We start from the raw sequence: 21,783 nt of genomic DNA, 5'->3' as shown, positions 1-21,783 counted from the left end.
ACACCACTAGAGCACATTGATTAATTAGTCATCGGCTATTGGATGTCAAACATTTGGTCATTTTGACTCATAGTCATCAGAGAAATCCTGCTACATTTTTTTCTAATGCAGCAAGGGATCTTTTATATGCACTTTCCCACAGACAGAATAACACATACCACGGCCTTTGACCAGTTGTGGTGCACTGGTTGGAACGAGAAACAAATCCAAACAGTTTAATGGATCCACCGAGGTGATTCGATACTGCAAAGCAAGCACCTCAAGCGAGCACTCAACCGACTGAGCTAAATCCCGATCCCACCAGCTCAACTGTCTTAGGACTAAAGCTATTATATGTGAAGATCCACTCGTGCAAAAATATGACATACCCAAAGGCTGTTAAAAGCTTAAACTACATATGAATTCATATTATTGTTCAGGGCCCAGCATAACAGTGTGTGTGTGTGTGTGTGTGTATATATATATATATATATATATATATATATATATATATATATATATATATATATATATATATATACGGTGTTTCTTTTCGTTCTATTGTTTGTAGTAGCCGAAACTAGATGTTACCTTCCAATAATTTCGTACGTATGACAAAAATATATATTAGGAAAAAAAGGTTTGAGCTACTACAAACATTAGCACATTAATCCGAAACACATTGAACTACCTTATGCACTTAAGGTGATCTTAGCGCTAAGATCGCTTCGTAAAACTAGCTCCATAAAATATATTTAATATGTTATTTTAAAACTGCGGTTTTTAGCAATGGGTCTTTTACAAGCACTTTTCAACAGACAGGACAGTCCATACTAGGGTCGAGTTAATAATTACAAACATTATTAAGACTATATAGATTTTTTAGAAAACTTTGAGAAATTTAGTTTCGTAGATCCATTTCGCGAACTTTACCCGAATTAAAAAAAATATACGTGGACTAAAAAAAATCCTATTAAACAAGCTAGATTAGATTTTTTTCTCCTATCAGAAAATTTAATATCACTTGTAAATAAAATATCGATTGAGAGCAGTTATAGATCTGACCATTCCGGAGTGATACTTTATTTAAAGGTACATCATAGTAAAAGAGGTAAGGGGCTGTGGAAATTTAATAACTCCTTACTTAAGGATAAAACGTACGTCAACTCTATTAAAGAGATAATTGAAAATGTTAAATGTCAATACGCAATTCCTGTATATAACATAGAAAACCTAGGTCAAATTCCTAATGAGAATATCCAGTTTACGATTAATGATCAACTTTTTCTAGAAGTTCTATTAATGGAAATTAGGGCGAAAACTATCTCATATTCCTCATTTAAGAAAAAACCCGAAAATATATTAGAAACAAAAATTTGTGAAGAAATAAAAATACTCGAAGAAGATGAAAATAATATAACTTCAGATTTATTAGAAGCAAAACGTAATGAATTAATAGAAATGCGTAGGAATAAGTTAAAAGGTAATTTCATTAGATCTAGGGCAAAATGGATAGAAGAAGGGGAGAAACCCACTAAATATTTTTGTAGTTTGGAATCCAGAAATTATCATAGTAAACTCATTTCCAGAATAGAACTTGATGACGGCAGTATAGTAACTGAACAAAATAAATTTTTAGAGGAAACTAAAACGTTTTATGAAAAGTTGTATTCAAAAAGCGCCCCTTCAGCAAATGAAAATAACACAACTATTAATAACATTAAGGTAAATAAATTAACAGATACAGAAGCAGAAGAATTAGAAGGGAAAATAACATACAACGAAGCCTTAAAATTTCTTTAAAATATGAAAAATTATAAAAGTCCTGGCTCTGATGGTTTTACGGCAGAATTCTTTAAGTTTTTTTTTTGATAAATTTAGGTAATTTTATAATTAGGTCTATTAACTATAGCTACAGTATAAAAGAAATGTCTAGTACACAAAAATTAGAAATCATTACCTATATACCAAAAGCAAATAAACCAAAGCAGTTTTGAAAAACTGGCGACCTATTACTTTGCTAAATTGTATATATAAAATTGCTTCTGGGTGCATTGCGAATAGATTGAAAAAAGTATTAGATAAAATTATAGCAAACGATCAAACTGGTTTTATTAAAGGCAGGTATATAGGTGAAAATATACGATTAATTTATGATATAATGCAGTATACTGAATACCATAAAATACCAGGGATGTTAGTATTAGTGGATTTCGAGAAAGCTTTTGATTCAGTCTCCTGGCGTTTTATTGAACAATCTTTAGATATCTTTAACTTTAAATCTTCAATAAAAAATTGGATAAAACTTTTATAATAACTCAGTGTCCAGAATATTACAAAACGGATTTTTATTACAGAGTTTTAATCTAGAAAGAGGTTGTAGACAAGGTGATCCGCTATCCCCTTATATCTTCATAATATGCTCCGAAATATTAGCAATACTAATTAGAAACTCTAAAGACGTTAAAGGTATAGATATAGATGGGGAAAGTTATATTATATCTTAATATGCAGATGATACAACCTTTATTTTAGATGGATCACCTGAATCCCTGGACAGTACATTAAAAATATTAGATATATATATATATGCAGACGTTTCTGGCTTGAAAATAAACTATTCTAAGTCTCAAATTATATGGATAGGAAGTAAAACAAATTCAAAGGAGGTTTTCCATCCAGCAAAGTGGAAGCTACAATGGGGAGAAGAACACTTCACTTTATTAGGTGTAACATTTTCGCTTAACTTGGACGAAACGATTTTGCAAAATATTCAATCAAAAATACTTGAGATAAAAAACACGATAAAACAGTGGTTAACGAGAAAACTTACAGTTATGGGCAGAATTGTTGTTGTAAAAACTCTAAAAATTTCCAAAATAACACATTTATTAATTTCATTACCAAATCCATCACTAAAATTGTTAAAAGAAATAAACAAAATTATTTTTAATTTTATATGGCAAAATAAACCAGATAAAATCAAACGTGAAGTTTTAATACAAGATTACCAGTTTGGGGGTATTAAAATGTTAGACGTTGTAAATTTTACAACAGCACTGAAATTGACTTGGATAAGAAGATTATTTCTATCACAATCCAATTGGACAACTCTCTTTCAATCTGTAACAGGCTTAACAACTAAACAATTAATAATATATGGGGATAATTTTATTCAAATTAAGAAAAGGAACATACATAATTTGTTTTGGAAAAATGTATTAAATAGCTGGCTAATACTTCAACAAAAACGTGGCTTTAATAATGATGATTTGTTAAGTTCTAATATTTGGTATAATATTAACATATTAATAGACAAAAAAACTATATTTTATAAACACTACATTGAAAAAGGTATATTATTTATACAAGATTTATTAGATGAGGAAGGACGATACATGAACTTTGATACCTTCAAAGCAAAATATAACATAAGGTCAATTTTTTTAGAATATACCTCGATATTAACGGCTGTCAAATCCTTTATGCGTGATAAAATAAATACAAATAACCAAACATTCAATTTAGGCAAAAATCCAATATTTCCATCGAAAATTAAATTCTTTCTAAAAACCAATTGGGAAATAAAATCTTTTACAAACTACTAAATAAATCATCTATAGTTCCTACATCACAAATGAAATATTCAGCGGAAGGGTGTGATTTTACCTCTTCATTATGGGCGAAATATTATAGTTTACCATTTTGCTCTTTAAAAGACCCAACGCTGTTGTGGTTTCAATACTAGATTTTACATAGAATTATACCAACAAATACCTTTTTACATAAAATAAAACTGATTGATTCTAGTATATGTAACTTTTGTTCACATGAACCAGAAACACTGCAGCATCTATTTTATGACTGTCCTAAAGTCGTTGAACTCTGGAGTATTATAGAAAAATGGTTATTACAAAAAGGTGATTATACCCAGTTGAATAGGAACACAGTTTTATTTGGAATTATAAATAGTAAACATACATTTGTAAACTGGTTAATTGTTAACGTAAAATATTACACATACAAATCAAAATTACAAAAGAGTACACTAAATGAAACTGGTATCAACAATTTTATTAAAGATAAGTTACAAATAGAAAAATACATATATTATAAAAACATTTTACATACAGAATTCGACGACAATTGGGGACCATGGTTAAAAGTTCTAGAAGGCCACAACTGAGACACTTAATACTTTTGTTATGTGTATAATTTTAAGTATGACGCCAGTTTGGAAGTATATCAATAACTTCATTTTAAGTTTTCTCTTTTCAATCTTCTTTTTATTTCTACTTTTGTTACTGCTCCTTTCTTATATATTAGTATATTGTTTGCTATGTACTTTGTAAGGTAGTGAAATCAGGGCCCCAACCCTGACACTATCATAACATATTTCTGGGGCAATAAACTATTTAAAAAAGAAAAGAAAAAAGAAGACTATATAGATTGAAGAATTAACAACATTAAATCTGACACAAGAGGTATTTACACACCAGTCAGAGTAAGTACAGATGTCTTGGAATAGGTTGTTCCAAATGCATTGACCGCGGCACACTGGTAGGATCCGGAATCTGTCGACCTCAGGTCATCAATTATAAGACGACCTAGCAGTAACAAAAAATGGATATTAAGGCCTTATGGTTATCTAAGGCTATACATTTAGAATGATACATTTAAAAAGAATGATATATTTTTGACTTGGCCAAAATAATGCTTATCAGATGTATAATTATGGTATTTCATAGTATAAAATACACTGTTAAATTATAATTTAAACATTAAAATTTCCAAATGAGTATTTGCGTTTCAAATGAATGAATAAACGAAAAATACATTGGCTGTTAGGTGTCAAACTAAGGTAAATATAAAAAAGAAGTGATGATCAACATCAGTATAGAAATTCTAGAGTTAAATTAAAACACAGTGTAAGTAAAATGTGTGATAAAATGCAGTATCTCTTTAAAATTTCAACACAAGTTCAGGATGAAATCGAAATGATTCCATCACATTTCTACTACCAAATATATATTTCCTCGTCTGCTTAAGATGCTTGCAATCCACCAAAATGTGACGTTCTGGTAGTGATGACACTGAAGTGGAGGATCCTTCTTTAAAATAAACGAATGTGTCAATTATGTATGACCGATGCGAGCACGACACAAGACAATTTCATCCTTCCTGTTACGGCCAGACGAGGACTGACACTCTCAGGACAGGCTTGACAGAATGAAGCTTGTTCGCAGCGGCACCGTTCCAATAATCTTGCCAAGTTTAATAAAGATATATTGGTTAATACTATGTTACGTCTCAAACTGAGTACGTTATGTCAGTAAATGCCATAAACGTACGATTCGATTCTAGAAGTGTATTTCGTAATCACTATGAAAGACCATCATTTCCAAAATTCTTTTTATCTGCTATTGATCTTAAACAATCACTGTCCGTGTGCAAGTTCATGCATTACCAAAGGCGCCATTAAATGTTTAATATTGAAAAGCATTTGGTTATTCTGACTTAGTCAAGAAATGGATGGGGCTGCAACCATATTCCATTATCAAAATCGTATCTTTGCACAATGATTAGGCAAAGTCGTGATTGCTTCAATGATCTACTATTAGTATCAGTTGCTTGTCCTTTGGATGACCGCCACTCAGCTGTGATAACATGCACCCATGAATCATTGTAAAATCAGTGATGATATCAGTGTTTGCGAAAGGTGAGCATATCCTGCCTTGCCGGTGGCACCCATCGAGCACAGTATAGATACCAGAAGTTTAAACAGAAGAAATATTGCTCGACATGAAGGGAGCAATATTCCTAACACTGTTAGTGGTTAGTTGTTACCGAGAGAAAAGATGTAGCAATGGAAACCCAGTACCTACCAGCCTTATTTCCAATGACTCGTCCACTACACTGGGATGGGAACCCAGTACCCATTAGTCTTACGTTCAGTGGTGTATCCACTACACTACTGAGGCCGTATGCACGTTAATTACCTTGTGCTTGAACATTAATTGGATGTAAGCACAAAAATAAGTTGAAATGAATTACCTTTGTACATGATTATTCGTCTGTCCTCAGTCTGGTCCACTGGGAAGTTGTCTTTGTACCACGTGATGGTTGGCGCTGGGTGACCGTCGCTGTCGCATTTGAAGTCAACAGTCGTCCCCAGTTCGGCTGACTTCGTCACAGGATGTTTGGAAAACTTGGGATACCCACGTGGAACATCTGAGAAACATCGATATATATTTAAAAAGAAGATTACTTAAGGCTTATACACTACAGTGGTATATCTCCCACTTACATCTCAACTGCTACAATGGTCCTCAAGCCATTAACATTGACAACCCGCGCTTGCAAAATCCTAAATCCTCCGCTGCCTTGGGAAGATTTCTTTAATACACAGACATGAGTATTTGACGTGGTTATTAGTGCCGTGGGGCAAGCTAGCTTTATTAGCGGCAAAAAGAAAACTCCAGGTGAAAGAAGGACATAAATATTTTAATTTAACGACGCCCTCAACACGTTTATTTACGGTAAGACGTCGGACATATAATTAAAGACACACACATAATGATGCCGTTACTCAGACTACAGTTTTCTATTAGCAGCAAGGTATTTTTATATGCACCATCCTACAGGCCAGATATTACATACAATGGCCTTTAATACACTGGATAAAACGAGAAATAACCCAAATGGGCCCATAAACCGGGTTCGATCCTAGACCGATCACGCATCAGGCGAGCTCTTTACCAGTACTGGACTACGTTCTGTCCTAGGAATCCCAGATGAATACAGGAAGTGCGTCTTGGGAAGAATTGACGGTACTAATTTTTTAAATAATTGACCATCAGATGCATGTTGATGGTGACTTATATTTTGCATTCTAGTTGAAGAGACTAGCAGATTATAGCATATAAAACTGAATGTTGAATTTAAATATTCAGTATCAAATATTAAATCCTGATCAGGACCACGTCCCACGAAGCGATTGTAATACTAAGATCACCTTAAGTGCATACTGTAGTTATACAGTTACGGTGATATTACCGCTAAGGTCGCTTCGTAGAACAGAGCCCTCGAGACACGGCAATGAAATACAGTTATATCTATCTTAAGATTAATAGTCTGAGGAACCTCCATAATAATATTACAGTAGTTCATGCTAGCGAGTGTTACCGGAATAGGAATATACATCAAGCTTCGCCTCGGAAGTCGTCGTTTTGCCGTCGGCGTCGGTGGCCACGCAGTAAACCGTGCCAGAGTTCTTGGGACTGACAGACGGTATGAGCAGCTGGTGCATGTTTTTACCATCAGCGTCCAGACTCATGTGCTGGGATCTCGGCAAGTTCGTCTGCTCACCCGTCTGCCACGTCACTCTCACTGGTTCAACACCCGATGCCTGGCAGAAAAATCTGACTGCTTTTCCTTCCTTAACTTTCTGATCTTTCGGGGGATTTGTTATAGTTGGGCCGTCGGCTGAAATTGGATAAGAAAAGACATTGCTGGGTAGGTGGGTACTAAATCAAAAATAAACAAGTTATGATATTTAAAAAAAAAAAATCAAGGCATATTTTTTGTCCCACCATTTACTGTGTCGTACTGTGTATGCTTCAGAATCAAATTCGGTCAATTCAATCTTCAATGTGCAGGGCTAGTTGTAGATTTGCTTGTTTAGTACACCGAATAAATGACTTCAAGTTGCTTAATCGTTTGTTTTCAATGTGTGTGGTAGATTGTATGGTTGAAACAGTAACTTTAGGACATGATTCAACACCACACGAAATACTATATAGTAAAACAAAAATGTAAGCGATCTTTAATATTAAACAAATGTTTAATGTTAATACATATAAGTTTAATGTTTAATATTTTATGGAATCTTAACAAAACAGTTAATGAAATTAAAAATTGAATCGCTGTTCAAGGCAGAGCCCAATAATGTTTTGACATGGTCGTAAAATGCAATCCATTTTGATACAATTCTATAATTTTGAGTTTCCTTTTTGTAGACAATTATCTAACGAATAATGTGGCTGGACTATTGAGACATGCATAGAGATTTGGTTTTACACAATCTAATAACCCACCGTTTAAAGCAATGATTTGAAAAATGGCCTCCGTTGTTACCCCAGCACCGACGGCCACGCATGTGTAGTTTCTAGAGTGTGTAACTCTGGGGACGTGCAGGACGCTGACGTTGATGTTCTCGCCGATGTTGTCTTGAAATATCAGCTCGCCGTTTAAGAGCCATTTAAAATACAACACGGACTGGCCCCTTGTGGCACAGGTCAAGTTAGCATCTTCCCCGTAGTTGACAGCTATTTGGGTGGCATCGGCGATAATAACAGGTTTAACCTTTGCTAAATAGAGTAGAAAGAGTCGGTAAATTAAAAAAAACAAAAAACGTTTATTTTTAAATCAGAAACTAGGGGTCATTTATTTAATGGAACTAGAAAGAGTCAGTAAAAACCACAGTTTATTTATTTATTTAATGGAAGTGACCAAGAGACAGTTGTTTAAACTTTAGTTAACTTTGAAAACTGAAAATTGTAAATATAATGTTGAAACTTGTTTTATAACAACCATTCATAATCAAATCTAAATTATATTTTGCAAAAATACTTAAAAGGAAATTTATAAGACAAACCCAGGGTTAATGTGATTGGATGCTTTTAACAACTGGACTCAGGTGTTTGGTATTTCTGTAAATGCCTTGTTCTGGGTTATTAAAAAATAGTAATTTCTCAAGGTTGACCAATGATGAACAAGGTCACATGTTGAGGTCAAAGGTCAAATAAGTGCAAAAATTACCTTTTCATTGCTAGGTTCCAAATAAAAGTGTTTTGAATGATTCCTTGGTTTACAATCACAAACTATGAAAATATATTTGTTTTTGTTTTTGTTTTTTTCACCTGAAGCAGTATTTCTTTCTACAATAATGGCAAACGTAGCGAAGGTTCGGCCACCGAATCCAATAGCAATGCACGTGTAGTTTCTGGACTGGTGTATATCGATAAGCTGAAGTACGCTGCTGCCCCCTGTCTCTAGGTCTTGACCTTTGTACTGCCACTTCACCCGTGGAGCTGGCGTCCCGACACCCACGCAGGTCAGATTCACATTGGACCCAGGGGCCACCCTCACTTCCTTCACTTGTGGTTTAGGTGCATTTACATTCCTAGCAGCTTGTTTATATAACAAAAACAAAAAATAACAAATGTAGGCCTAATATATAAACATTTCCTTAACGCAGAAATTAATAAAAACTTTCAAGTAAAATGAGAAAATCACTCTAACTTCCTACAATTGTGGTTTAGGTTCATTCGCAGCCATGGAAAGCTTATTTATATATAATAAATAAATGAATTTTGTTTTACAAATGATCATTTTATATTTATAGACTTCCTAACCGCAGAAATTATTAAAAATGAAAGTAAAGAAGAAAATCAAATGCCTGTAAAATACTTAACAGTAAAAAAATAAAATCTCCCCTCCCCCACCCTAAAAAAAATAGAAAAATAATTTTAAAAAGGAGAAGAAAAAAAAGATAAGTAAATACAATTTCAAGACGTATGTTTAAAGTAATATATTTGAAAAGCGAAAGAAGAAAGTATAGAATATAAATTAAGTGCTATACATTTTACAAACACTTCCGACACCCTGGAAAAAGTTGTTCCGAATTTGTTAGTAACGCTGCACTCATAATTCCCATCATCCTCTGCTGTCAAATTTCTAAAATGAAGTCGACCTGCATAAAGAGAACCCAGAGAAAATTGAGTTCAGTTTGTAAATCATTTATTAATACTGTTTTTACTGATAAAGGAAGAACGATTAATAGATAGTACATTTATTGCACTAAATACATAGTGTTACAATGACGTTTTCTACACGCTAGAAGACGTTCAGTGTAGCAAAATAATAAGAAATTGCTCCGTTTACTAACACGAAATATATACAACTGTACTTGCAGAAAAAGGTTCCTATGCACAAATAAAATGGTATCAAACCAACTGCAAAGTTTGAAAATGGATGAAAGCTGACAAAGATGATGACACATCATAATTGTGTAAATCATCTCATATGACTAATGACCAATAAATAATTTTATGAATACGATTTGATTTTACCTTTATTACCGTTAAATATATACCTTGTGCACAGGAAGATTTTTCCACAAGCATATATTGTAGAAGAACATTACATACCCATCTCTTGGAATACCCTAGGACTTTGCCCGACAGGATAGGAATTCTTGTACCACGTGATATTAAAAGGCCAATCACTGACTATATCGCATGTCAGGTACGCCCTGCCTGGTCTCTCGACCATTTCCGGGTATTTTGTTACACGAGGAAATCCAGTTGGAGTTTCTGAAATATGAAGACTATCGCTTTTACATGGAATTCTATAATATTTTGTTTATCTAAATAAAACTGCCTTTTTAGTTCTGTCGCTACATGCGGGCTGATGGGACATCGCTAGTTCAAATATCTTGAACTGCAATGAAACTGTGAGCTACGTGTAAACACGAATTGCATGTCATCATGTCAAAAACGATTTTACATACAAAATCATTCATTTCAAACACATTGAACGGAAATCAAAATAGATTTATCAACGTGAATTGCACATTTTCGTTGAACATCTCTTAAGACAAGGCAAGACAAGATATTGATTCAGTTATTGAGGCCACATGACCAAGATGAATGGTGCCCTACTTGTGTAAAAATTATCATCTCTTAAACTGACTTTGGAAACAATGAATGGTGGTTTGGTTTAAGTATCAACAAGAAATCGGGCCTTGGCGTTACAGATACGTTTTACAACAGTCCATTAGATCGCTTTTATATTACCTTCCTGAAGAAAAAATCTGATATTACTAGTACTGAAGCTACGCCTGCCGATAGTAGTTTGCCGCCGTAATACGCGCTGCTGATGCTGTAGCTGTGACACGTTCACCATGGCATGCCACCGGCATTAATCGTCTTATCCGAATACTGGTTTGCATTTCAAACATATTAAGGTAAAATAGTGTTTTAAGAAGAGGACAAATCTGGATGTATGCTTAATTTGTTAGGGGAACAAACGGAAGTCTTGTTATGTCTGAAAACTCAGGATAGTCCCTTTAAATAAGTTACCCGTTAGTAAGTGAAGTCAGCAACTGTGTAACACAGGGTTCTTACACTTGAACTTTTTTTTTTAAATTCAAAGACATTACCAGGATCTTTTCCAGGACATTAAAACATTTTTCTAGGACACGAAATGTTCAATCAGTGAATGTTTTTATAACAAATTGTTGTCTGAATTTAGACAGGTTATGAAGACAACAAAAGTATAGATGCGAAAATAATAAACCACAAATGTTTGGCCTAAATTTCCAGGATACAACAAAATTTAATGCTTTTTCCAGTACATTCCAGGCCTGGATTTTAAAATCACAAAATTCAAGGACATTCCAGGATTTCCAGGACGCGTCAGAACCCTGTATGGCACACAGCGTGTATTCATTCGTACCAGAAGAGCCGTAGACTTTCAGAGAAGCCGATTTTCCGACTGTCGCATCATGATAGGCATTGGAAGCAATACACTTAAATTCACCGCTGTCTGCTACTCTGACGTTATCGATGCGAAGGATAGTGGTGCCTCCTCTCCGCCACATTTTAAACCGAAGGTCATCGAAGTTGACTGCTGTGTCGTTGTGCTGCCAGTGGAGTGAAAACAAAGGCTGCCCCGTGGCTGTGCACGTAAATACAGCAGTTCCGTGTTCCTTGACGGCAACTGATTCTAGAGCGGATGTGAACGCAACCAACTTTTCTGAAATATATTTTAAAAATTATTACATTCAGTAGTTTTCTTGGTTTACTACTAGTCCAAATGATTGCAAAAGAAGAGATTACCTTTCATTAATTTATACGCCAGAGTTTAAATTTTAATGTGTATCGAATGTAATGTCATGCAAAACAGGAGATCAACTTTTATTAATTAAGTCATAGAATTTAAAGTCTATTGAAATCGTGTTTGGTGCTATCCAAAACCAAGGATAAACATTTAGCGGGATAACGTGCCCATGTACCAGCCTAAATAACCCAAATCCACTACATCAATAATCCTTCATATGGACCTAACTGGATGAAGCTCAGTAGCATGTTCAGGCAGCCGAGCGCTATCGAACCATTTCTATGACATCAAATTCATCTAACATTAAGCCCACAAACCAGTCTAGCGAGCGACTCGCGATCTCTTGCCCTTCTGAACTTCATTCAGTGGTAAAGCGCTCGCCTGAGGAGCGATCGGTCGCAGAATTGATCGCCCTCTATATATGGACTCGGGGTTTTCCTTATCCAAACTATTGTCCCACGACTGGCATGTCAAAGCTTGTAGTAGACCATGATCTGTCTATGGAAATGTACATATAAAGATCGTTTGCGGTATTATTGGTGGGCCCCTTCTGTCTTAGACTCAGCCACTGGCGAAGTCAGAGGTTGTACCCTTGGTAGACGTTCCTTAACCTTAGTTTGATATAGATTTAATAGTTTCCATTCTCTTATCGGTAGGAGTTTGTGGCGACAGCGGGTTTCATCCGTTTTTCTCTCAACCAAAATAGCCGTAGATTTAAAATATGCTGAGGTATGGTTAAGCAAATATTTCTTTTCTTTTATATGACACTGCAACTTGAATACTCTTAGCTATGGTTTCCCTTGGCTACTGATCACATACTTGGCACTGCTGACTGTATCCTCGATGGAACACTTCTAGGTCCTTCTCCGTCAGACGTCACTAAAGCTACCTCCACTCTGTAGCCGACATCGGGAACAAGGGAAGACGTTTTATGCCTCCATATGTCTTTGTCGAGCATCTCCGTAAATGCCTTAACATTCCGTCGGCTGCTGTTGTTAAAAACTGGAGTGTAGTAGATTTTGAAACGTTTAATGTATCTAAGCATATCAGTTGGTGGCCGCCATTCTACAATGGCAGACGTGTTGTTCAGACGGCTCGCCCTTGTGATAGACGGCGGTATGGAGATGATTGATCTCTTGCTTGAACCTGCAATTAGTAAAGAGACAGTTGTTAAAATATAAGAAGGGAAGAAAAGAATAGAATATTTTTGGGTGGTGGTGGTTGGGGGAGGGTTTGTACTATGTTAATGCAATTAAATTGTTTAAGTCAGAAATGTATAAAATGTTCTTTTGAGTATCCATTTACACTAGAAGAGACATGAATTATTACCTTTAAAATGCATTTCCTGACATCTAACATTCACAATGGTTCCAGAAAACGAGATGTTAATTATTTTAAAGGAGAATCAGCAATACATTTCCATAAATAGAAAAATAAAGGGCATTGACTATTGGGGGGGTGGGGGGGTGGGGGGGGGGGGGGGGGGGGGGGGGGGGGGGGGGGGGGGTGTGATATCATTTGCAGCCTCCACAAAATAAATAGTGTCCTTTTACTTTAGAAGTGGCTGAAGAAGAACCTATTTTACTTTGCTCCGATTTTTTTGTATTATGCTAGTATAAATATATATATATATATATACTCTTACATTGTCGTAACATTTGGAGTGATTTAATTATTGAATGGTGAGTCCGATAATTACCAAATGTTGCAGGTGTTCACAATTCACTCTAGTCCATTGTGAGTAAGTGATGTCATCTGGAGTCAATGTGTGGCCTTCGCGTGTGTTGTGCCTGTGAAGCAACCAGAGTATGACGTGGAACTCGGCCTTGCTGCCAGCTCGGGCAGTCGGAGGCGTGTAGTCCCATATGCTCAATTGGGTATCCGGTGAAATCGATGGCTAAGGAAGGACATTAATGTTGTTGTTCAGCCGTTGTGAACGTGCTGTGTGACGAAACACTGTGGCGTTGGCCATTGGAACGATGTGTGGCCGGAGATGTCAATGTAGTGTGCATTGTTGCGTCAGGTCAGTTCTGCCAGTGTGTGAGATGGCTGCCCACACCATGACACTACCCCCGCCGAATCTGTCCACTTCCTGCACGCAGTTTGCCGCATAACGTTCACCACGACGCCTATACACGCGACATCTTCCATCATGACGTCGGAGCAGAAATCGGGACTCGTCACTGAACACACCTGTCTCCATCGCAGTTGAGGCCATTGTCGATGAATCTGGTGCAGTCGGAGTCGACGGTGTTGTGGTGTTAAGATGACACCTCGAACTGGACGTCTGGCACGAATTCCTACCTCACGTAGGCGGTTCCGTACGGTCTGGTCGGATATCCTGGCCACAAACCTGGTATTGCTGCGGCTGTGGAGGTGGCAGTAGTCAAGCTCCCGAAGGTGGCGTACCCGGATGTAAATGACCCGTGGTCGACCGGACTAGGGAGGTCATGATCCATGTTGCTGGTAACGGTCCCACAGTCTGGAGATGGTGCTACCCTGCCCTGGCAACGGCCGTTCTGATTCGCCTGCGTCTAGTCGGCCGATGGCATTGTTTCTCTGCGGTTCACTGAGACGTGGCATGTCCTGGATTGTCAACTGTCGGCCAGATACAGAGGCCAGGCAAGCGAACACCCTGCACTTTTATACTGTCGGTGTTCATGTTGCACGTGCAGACAACGCACGTGCAGTGATGACATGGTTTGCACGTGGCTGCGTTTTTGCGAATATTCACATTTTGGAACTTTATTGTACAGTAGCTGCGTTTTATCGAATGTAACCGTGGGAATGTGTTTGGGACATGCAATGACCTTATATTCACAAAGCATGAACCGGTAGGAAACATAAAATCGGAGATATAACCCATTTGTACCCTTTTGCGTTTCTTTTTTTGAAGAGTATATATATGTGTGTGTGTGTGTGTGTGTGTGTGTGTAGCTGGAAGTTTCAGAGTTGTAGTACGTACCATAAATCCTTAGCATCACTGAAGACGAAACTGTCTTTCCCAGATGTTTGTTGTTGGCTCGACATTTGTACGTCACATTTCCATCCTTGTCCGTGACTTTTATGTCCAATCTCGACGTCGTCACGTACCCACCATCTGGCGCTTCCTCCACGGTGGCCACAGCGTCGGTCAGCTTGCGACCCCTGACGAACCACGAGATGACGGCGGCTGGGTGACTTGGTGAAGACACGCATGTCAGAGTGGCGTACTCGCCAAGCCTCTTAGGTGTTTCCAGGCCAGTGATGGTCACATGATCTGGGCCAGTTGGAGCTTTAAAAACAAGAGGTGAAATCGTATTAATGGGAAATGAATTTTGTTAATCAAATCACTCGCACAAAAGCTTTAAGCTAGGATAAATCATACAGTTAGAATCATAAGGGTTACATAACAGTAGGCCTAATACACACATTTGCTAGCATTTTCCCGAATGGCCAATAATCCATTGGTTGTAATATATGGCCAGGGTCAGTTCAAGCTGAGACGTGATGAAATCACGATAATGGGAACTATGTTGTATTAAGCAACTCATTAGCCAACAACAACATTAACGAAACACACAAAAAAACTTCAAATAAGATAGAGAAAAACATGTAGACAAAATAACAGTAGTCTAACTAAATGCTGAGATCGTCCAGAACAGCCAGTAGTAGTCCAATGATGATAACATGAGCGGGGACAAATTAAAAAGAACTGAATTTTGTCGATAAAACTCACGTTCCTTCTTCACTCGTTTCCACTCCTTTCACAACAGTTACGACTTTAATTTGTTAAATTTTCATTTGTCTTCTGCTTTGAAATCATTGATATTCATATCATGCAAATTATCAGTAAACTGACAATGATCTATGAATCTATATTTTCCTTTGTTACGAACTTACTTGGTGGTGTTGTATTCATGCCCATTGTGATACTCTTGGAACTTTCTCCCCGAGTCATTATTGGTTTACCAGAATCTGAAAAGATCATGCATAAATCATGGCACAGTAATATAAAGGTTACTTCAGGTATACAAAAAGGGCATTATTAAACTAACAAATACATTTTTTTAGGGGGGGGGGGGGGGGGGGGTTGCAGGTAAGGTCAAATAAATAAAAATAAAAATGGTTGCTTTATATATATACACTTGGCACATTTGCTTTACTTACCAGCTTTCTTCTTAACGACAATGTAAAACGTTTTGGTTGCATTATACGTTTTATATCCCACAACACAAGTGACTGTAAAGTCGACGTTCACATCACTGATGGTGTACACCTGCTGGTTGTTGTCGTCACCGTTCACGTGTTGGTTGTTTCTGAGCCACGTGAGAGTCCCTGCGTGTTGATCCACGGGGATACACTGGAGACGCACACTGGAACCATGAGGTACCTCAATCGTCTCTTCCGTTTTGGTAAGGTTTGAAGTATTTGGAATACGTGGTTTCTCTGGAAAGAAAGAGCCGTATATAATTTATACGAAGGAATGTGGTGTTCCAGTTATAGTTTTCTAAAAAAGAAAGAATCTTAGTGGCTGTTTATATTATATTTCCAAATGCTTTTACAACATGACTGATATTTTTACTGGAATATGCAATGTAATATTATTCTTGTAGAATGTCGGGAAGGAAGAAATGCATTATTTTATGATATATGCTTGTTGAATCTGAACGACAAAATTGTTATCGTGGTCAAAATGGTATCTTTGCATAAGGCAGAATCGAAATGGCATTGGCAAGACGATGATTGTCTTCACGAATCGCTGCCAGGTGCTTCGTCTATTAGACAACTGCCACTACCATGCCACTACATTTTTGCTCCGTTTGTAGGAAGACTGCCACTGCAACTCAAAACCGTCACCAGACAGAGCAGAATACAGACGTTGACATCTGAGCATATAAAATGTCCTCTCCGTCAATCCTAATAACAACTTCTCTTAAGCATCCGTCTGTGTTTAGAGACCGCGTTACTGATCTTTCAAACAATTTAATGCAGTACAAGTGAACATGTCTTAAACGACCACCTGTCTTAGAAGGACACATTTTCAGATATCACCGATACAGACGATCTTTTCTTGGTGGGACCTGCAAAAATACCCTTTACAGGGTTTAATCTTATAAGTAATTTTTATAAGCCTCTCCACAAGTTAATATATATTATGTTAATGCAAACAGCTTCAGTTTTAACTAAAACGTATTTGAACATCAACATATATTGTCATTTGCTGTGAAGCAACATTCAGAATCTGTCCCAATTTTGTAAATACCACATATTTGCATTCAGCCCTTAGATATAGCGAAAACTGTATTTGCTCGTTACTTTGATTTCATAAACAGGTAACAAAAGTAGAAGAATGAAGCTTCATAGAAAGTCAATAAATCTGATGATCCATTATAAATGCATAAATACCGTTAATATGCAGAAGTTGTTTTGCAGACAACATAAACCCAAGTTTGTTTTCAGCAGAACATTCGTATGTTGCTTCGTCGGATTTCTGAATGTCTCTTATACTCAAGCGACCTTAAATAGAAAATATTTAGTTTTACAGAGCATGCAATTGCATTCCAGACATTTAAATGCAAGAAACTCTATTAAGATTAATCAAATACATGTATGATATTATGTGAAAATAGATATGGTTATATTAAACAAGGGGTGTCGTTAAACATTCATTCATTCATTCATTCATTCATTCATTCATATTAAACAAGAAAGGTAAGAGTTGAAACAAAATCAGTTTAAAAAAATATATATCCTTGAAAACTCAATGGGCCGAATTTACGAAGCCTTTTTAAACAGGTGTTTAAGCATTGCAAATGCATTGTAAATGTATGAAGTGACACGCGTGTAAAACATAAACAGGCTTTGTAAATTCGGCTCAATATTTTCGATGTACAGGTTATTTGGTGGCGTAGGGGTAGCAAAAACGAACACTCTGTGTACAGCTGTTAAACGTTGAACACTAACAACGACTACATAATATAGTAGAGTTAATTGTATTTTGATGAACACAACATAAAGACTCCAAAATATTTTCATGGAGATTAACATGACCAATAAATATATAATTTTGTTGAAAATAATTTGACGTTTCCTTCAGTACCGTTAAATATATACCGTGTGCAATACATACAGAGTAGCATTTATCCGTAAGTATATAACTGCCTCGTGTAGTCCTAATATAATTGTTTACTAATTGTACATAATAAATACTATTTCTTATTATATAATGAAATATAATTACCATCTGCTGTTACACTCAGTCGTTTGTTTGCCGCTGGCCTGATTGGATAGGAGTTTCTATACCAGACGATATTTAGCGGTGCTTTTCCCTTTACCTTACACTCCAGCGTAACATTGGATCCTACATAATCTGTTGATGACTGTTTTGATGTCGAGATTGCAGGGTAGCCGGTTGGTGCTGTAATAAAAAGTTAATAAACTATAAAATGTGCAAATGTATATTCCATTTCGGAATTTCGTTCTTTTACAGTCTTTTTTGTTATATCTAGTACAGAACATGATACGCTAGCTGACAACCATATATAATACTGCCCTTACTGCCAGTTATTTTTGACTGGGTACGGGTCTAGTTGATGAAAGTAATTAAACATGTGGTATTTTGTTGCTGACCCGTTTTGGAATAGAGAAGAAATGTTGTTTTTAACGACACACTCAAAACATCCTAAGGGCTACTCGTTTTGGTGTGAAGCAAGGATTTTTATATGCACCATCCCAGACAGCATAGTACATACAACGGTTTTTATTACACAAGTTGTGGAGCACTGGCTGGAACGAGTAATAACCCAATTGCCTAAACGACGGAGATCGCGCATCAGGTGAGCGTTCATACTAGACTAAGTCCCGTCCCCATGCCGTTTTGGTTTCGCTTCTTGAAGTACATATAATTAACTCAATTTAAACTGATAAAGGTTTATCTTAAAATTTCTTACCTCGTCTTTTGAGCACTGTTAAAACTCCTTTGGCCTTTGCGCGCTTTCCAACCGTGTTACCAGCGATGCATACGTAGGGGCCATTTCGTTTGGATGATACATCAGTAACTTTCAACATGGATAGACCATCTTTGTTAACGATTGAGATGTCATTCATTTTGGATGTAAGTTTTTTCCCTGACTTTCTCCAGACAATGTTTGGCATGGGATTTGCTATCGCCTTACATAGGAAGATGGCAGTTCCTCCTTGCGTGACCTTCTGGTGTTTTGGTGGGATGACGATCTTGGAATCTTCTGCAAAATACCATAGTACACCGAATATCATATTCAGAATATCGTTACACAGTGAAACAGAAAATATTATGGGGAGGGGGTGGGCTAATGAACCAACTCGTGAATATCTGGTAATATATATATATATATAAAGGTTTGACTTGTAATACCTTAACTTATATTTAACAGTCATTTATCTGATGTTACACCACAGGCCTTGTCAACAGGAGGACTGCCATTCCTAGGACACTGCATCTTTACGCCGTTCGAAGGAAGAATACCACTCCAATGGGAGAGAGAGAGAGAGAGAGAGAGAGAGAGAGAGAGAGAGAGAGAGAGAGAGAGAGAGAGAGAGAGAGAGAGAGAGAGAGAGCTGTCATCGCATACTCAAATCACTATCAACACAATGGTGATATGATATCAGGTGATCGTGCCCACCCCCCACCAATCGAACTTGACATGAGTACTGTCACAACAGGTGATGAAAAGTATGTACAAGAGTTTTACCCAAAATTAATAAAGTATGTACCTATGGATTAGCATCAGCCAATTTCTTGAAGCCAAGTATAGATTAAATAGCCACAAACTCAGGAGGACGATCTCCTTTAAATTTAAACTCTAGAACGAAGGAACTTACTCGTAACCTTCTCTCCCACGAAGACCGGGGAGCTGTGGACGCCCTCGCCATACCGCGACAAGGCTGAGACTCGGAACCTGTACCGTGAGTCTGGTTTCAGGTCTTCTATAACGAACGATCTGGACGTGCCAAACACAGGCTCCGTCTTCACCTCACCCACGGGTTGGTCGCTGGCGTCCACTTCCGAATAGAACAGCAGGTATCCTATGATTCCACTCTGTCCTGATGATGACCAACCGACCTTCACCTTGCCGTCTGTCATCTTCTTTACAGACACGCCTGTAGGTGGTCGAGGTCCTGCAATAACATTCACAATGAAACCTTGTATAAAAGCGACGTGTCCAAAAAGGACACATGCGAAATATGTCCTTACATACATAATGTGATACGTATTTAATCTTTATAGGCCAAAATTAGCAGCAGGGTGCCTTGGTTGAGATCTGTGTATATATCTGTATAGCTGTTAAACTTAATTACCTTTATAGTTTTGTTCTTACAAACAAAAATTGTTATTGTGACAAGGGAAGAGGTATGAAAAGAAAACCATCCATATGTTTGTCTTAGAATTACACAGATATACAAAAGTGGAAAGAGATACTCTGTTTCCAGTAAATCGACTTTGCCGATTGTCTGCAGTATAGTAAAAGTACTTCCATTTTAAATGAACTGATTTAAATATTGAAACAAACCCACCGTAGACGAAACATACTTACAGAATGAACTAAGTGAACCCATTATGTTACACACCAAATTTACTTTCACCACTAGCTGTATGAAGTATAAAGATGCCACGTGAGACTGGGTGTTAGTAAAGTGGAATTAAACGACAGTAACACGGTTATCTGTCTGACACTATGGGTGAGTGTTCTGGTTGTAGTCACTATTTGTAGTTACTATTCATGTCAAATTATGTGTTCCCTTATTCTTTTCCATCACTATATCTCTGCAGAAATGTTTTATTGGTGTATCTCCCTTCGAATAGAACTACATAACTTGAAGAATACATTCTATCATGCTTTAAAAGATTGCCAATTTAATGGTCGAACGAAGGGATATTTTACTCTTTATTAGAGCAAAAAGTAGTCTATATTGGGAGTAATGGATTTTCTATATATGAACATGCGAATTATTGAACCAACAAATTTAATGGACCCTTACCCTAAACCCACCCCACCAAAAAAAAAAAAACCCAAAACCAGGAACAATATATTTAACTATTTCTAATATAAACCATATATGTAATATTAACTAACCATAGGGCGGTGTTTTGATATGAGTGATAGCAGTCAGTATGTTGTTGCTGCTGGACAGATGCGCCTCGAGTTTAATGAAATACAAAGTACTTGGCTCCAATCCTTGCAACCGGAACTCTGTGTGTCGTCTGCCAGGCTGGAACGCGTGCCACTTGACCACCGGGGAATTTGCGATGAACAGCCGCAAACTACTGACGTCGACATCACCAATGAAACTCCACGTAACAAGAGCTTCGTCCGAGGACAATGCACGTGCGTTCAAACTCAAATCCGACGTAGCTGAAAATGTATTATAAGCACGATTTAAAGCAGCAGTCTTTGGTATATGTTTAATAGCATTTAGTATAGACCATCGGCTTTTGGTTGCTTTTTTCCTGCAATTTTCCATACTTCGTTTTCATTCAGATCTTATTTACCATTTAGGTCACATTCAAACACAATGTTAGTGAAAAAAACAACGTTTTGTAACAAGTGGTTGTTGGATAAATGGTATCTGATGGCCAGTTGTGTAGTATTCTCTACATATATCCTTTTACCAGGAAGATATTTCATCACAAATGTCGATTATAAAAAGGATAAAATAGACTTTCTAACGTTGTATGGCTTCTGTCGTATGTTTTATATTCTCATGCTATTGTCAAGTATTGATAGTTTGTTGGGATTTTTTTTCAGTCCAAGAGCCACTGTCAAATTGGCCCATTTTAAAAACAGTTTAGTTAGTATTATAAATGTAATCAGACGATTGCATTACTTAGATATTACACATGCCCGTAAGAACGACATCTGGAGTTGGGGAACAAGCCAT

At 36.9% G+C, this 21,783-nt stretch overlaps 1 protein-coding gene across 1 annotated transcript in view; it reads right to left on the bottom strand.

Annotated features, from left to right (window-relative positions):
* The window catches only part of LOC121374741 (hemicentin-1-like), a 26,389-nt gene extending 4,606 nt beyond the window's left edge, over positions 1-21,783 (bottom strand). Inside the window, exons 1-18 of the mRNA XM_041501850.1 lie at positions 21,741-21,783; positions 21,069-21,257; positions 19,726-20,022; positions 18,816-19,109; positions 18,107-18,283; positions 17,272-17,382; positions 16,033-16,311; positions 15,766-15,840; positions 14,849-15,157; positions 12,703-13,029; positions 11,500-11,799; positions 10,191-10,355; positions 9,623-9,733; positions 8,901-9,170; positions 8,076-8,348; positions 7,165-7,464; positions 6,034-6,210; positions 4,476-4,586 (exon numbers count right to left, since the gene is read on the bottom strand). Coding sequence (XP_041357784.1) covers positions 4,476-4,586; positions 6,034-6,210; positions 7,165-7,464; positions 8,076-8,348; positions 8,901-9,170; positions 9,623-9,733; positions 10,191-10,355; positions 11,500-11,799; positions 12,703-13,029; positions 14,849-15,157; positions 15,766-15,840; positions 16,033-16,311; positions 17,272-17,382; positions 18,107-18,283; positions 18,816-19,109; positions 19,726-20,022; positions 21,069-21,257; positions 21,741-21,783 — 3,808 coding nt within the window. The remainder of the gene's footprint in view (positions 1-4,475; positions 4,587-6,033; positions 6,211-7,164; positions 7,465-8,075; positions 8,349-8,900; positions 9,171-9,622; positions 9,734-10,190; positions 10,356-11,499; positions 11,800-12,702; positions 13,030-14,848; positions 15,158-15,765; positions 15,841-16,032; positions 16,312-17,271; positions 17,383-18,106; positions 18,284-18,815; positions 19,110-19,725; positions 20,023-21,068; positions 21,258-21,740) is intronic.

Source organism: Gigantopelta aegis, chromosome 6 (assembly GCF_016097555.1).
Source record: "Gigantopelta aegis isolate Gae_Host chromosome 6, Gae_host_genome, whole genome shotgun sequence".
NCBI classification, from domain to species: Eukaryota; Metazoa; Mollusca; class Gastropoda; order Neomphalida; family Peltospiridae; genus Gigantopelta; species Gigantopelta aegis.
Note: the sequence above shows the minus strand (reverse complement) of the source record. Positions and strands in the feature narration are given on the sequence as shown.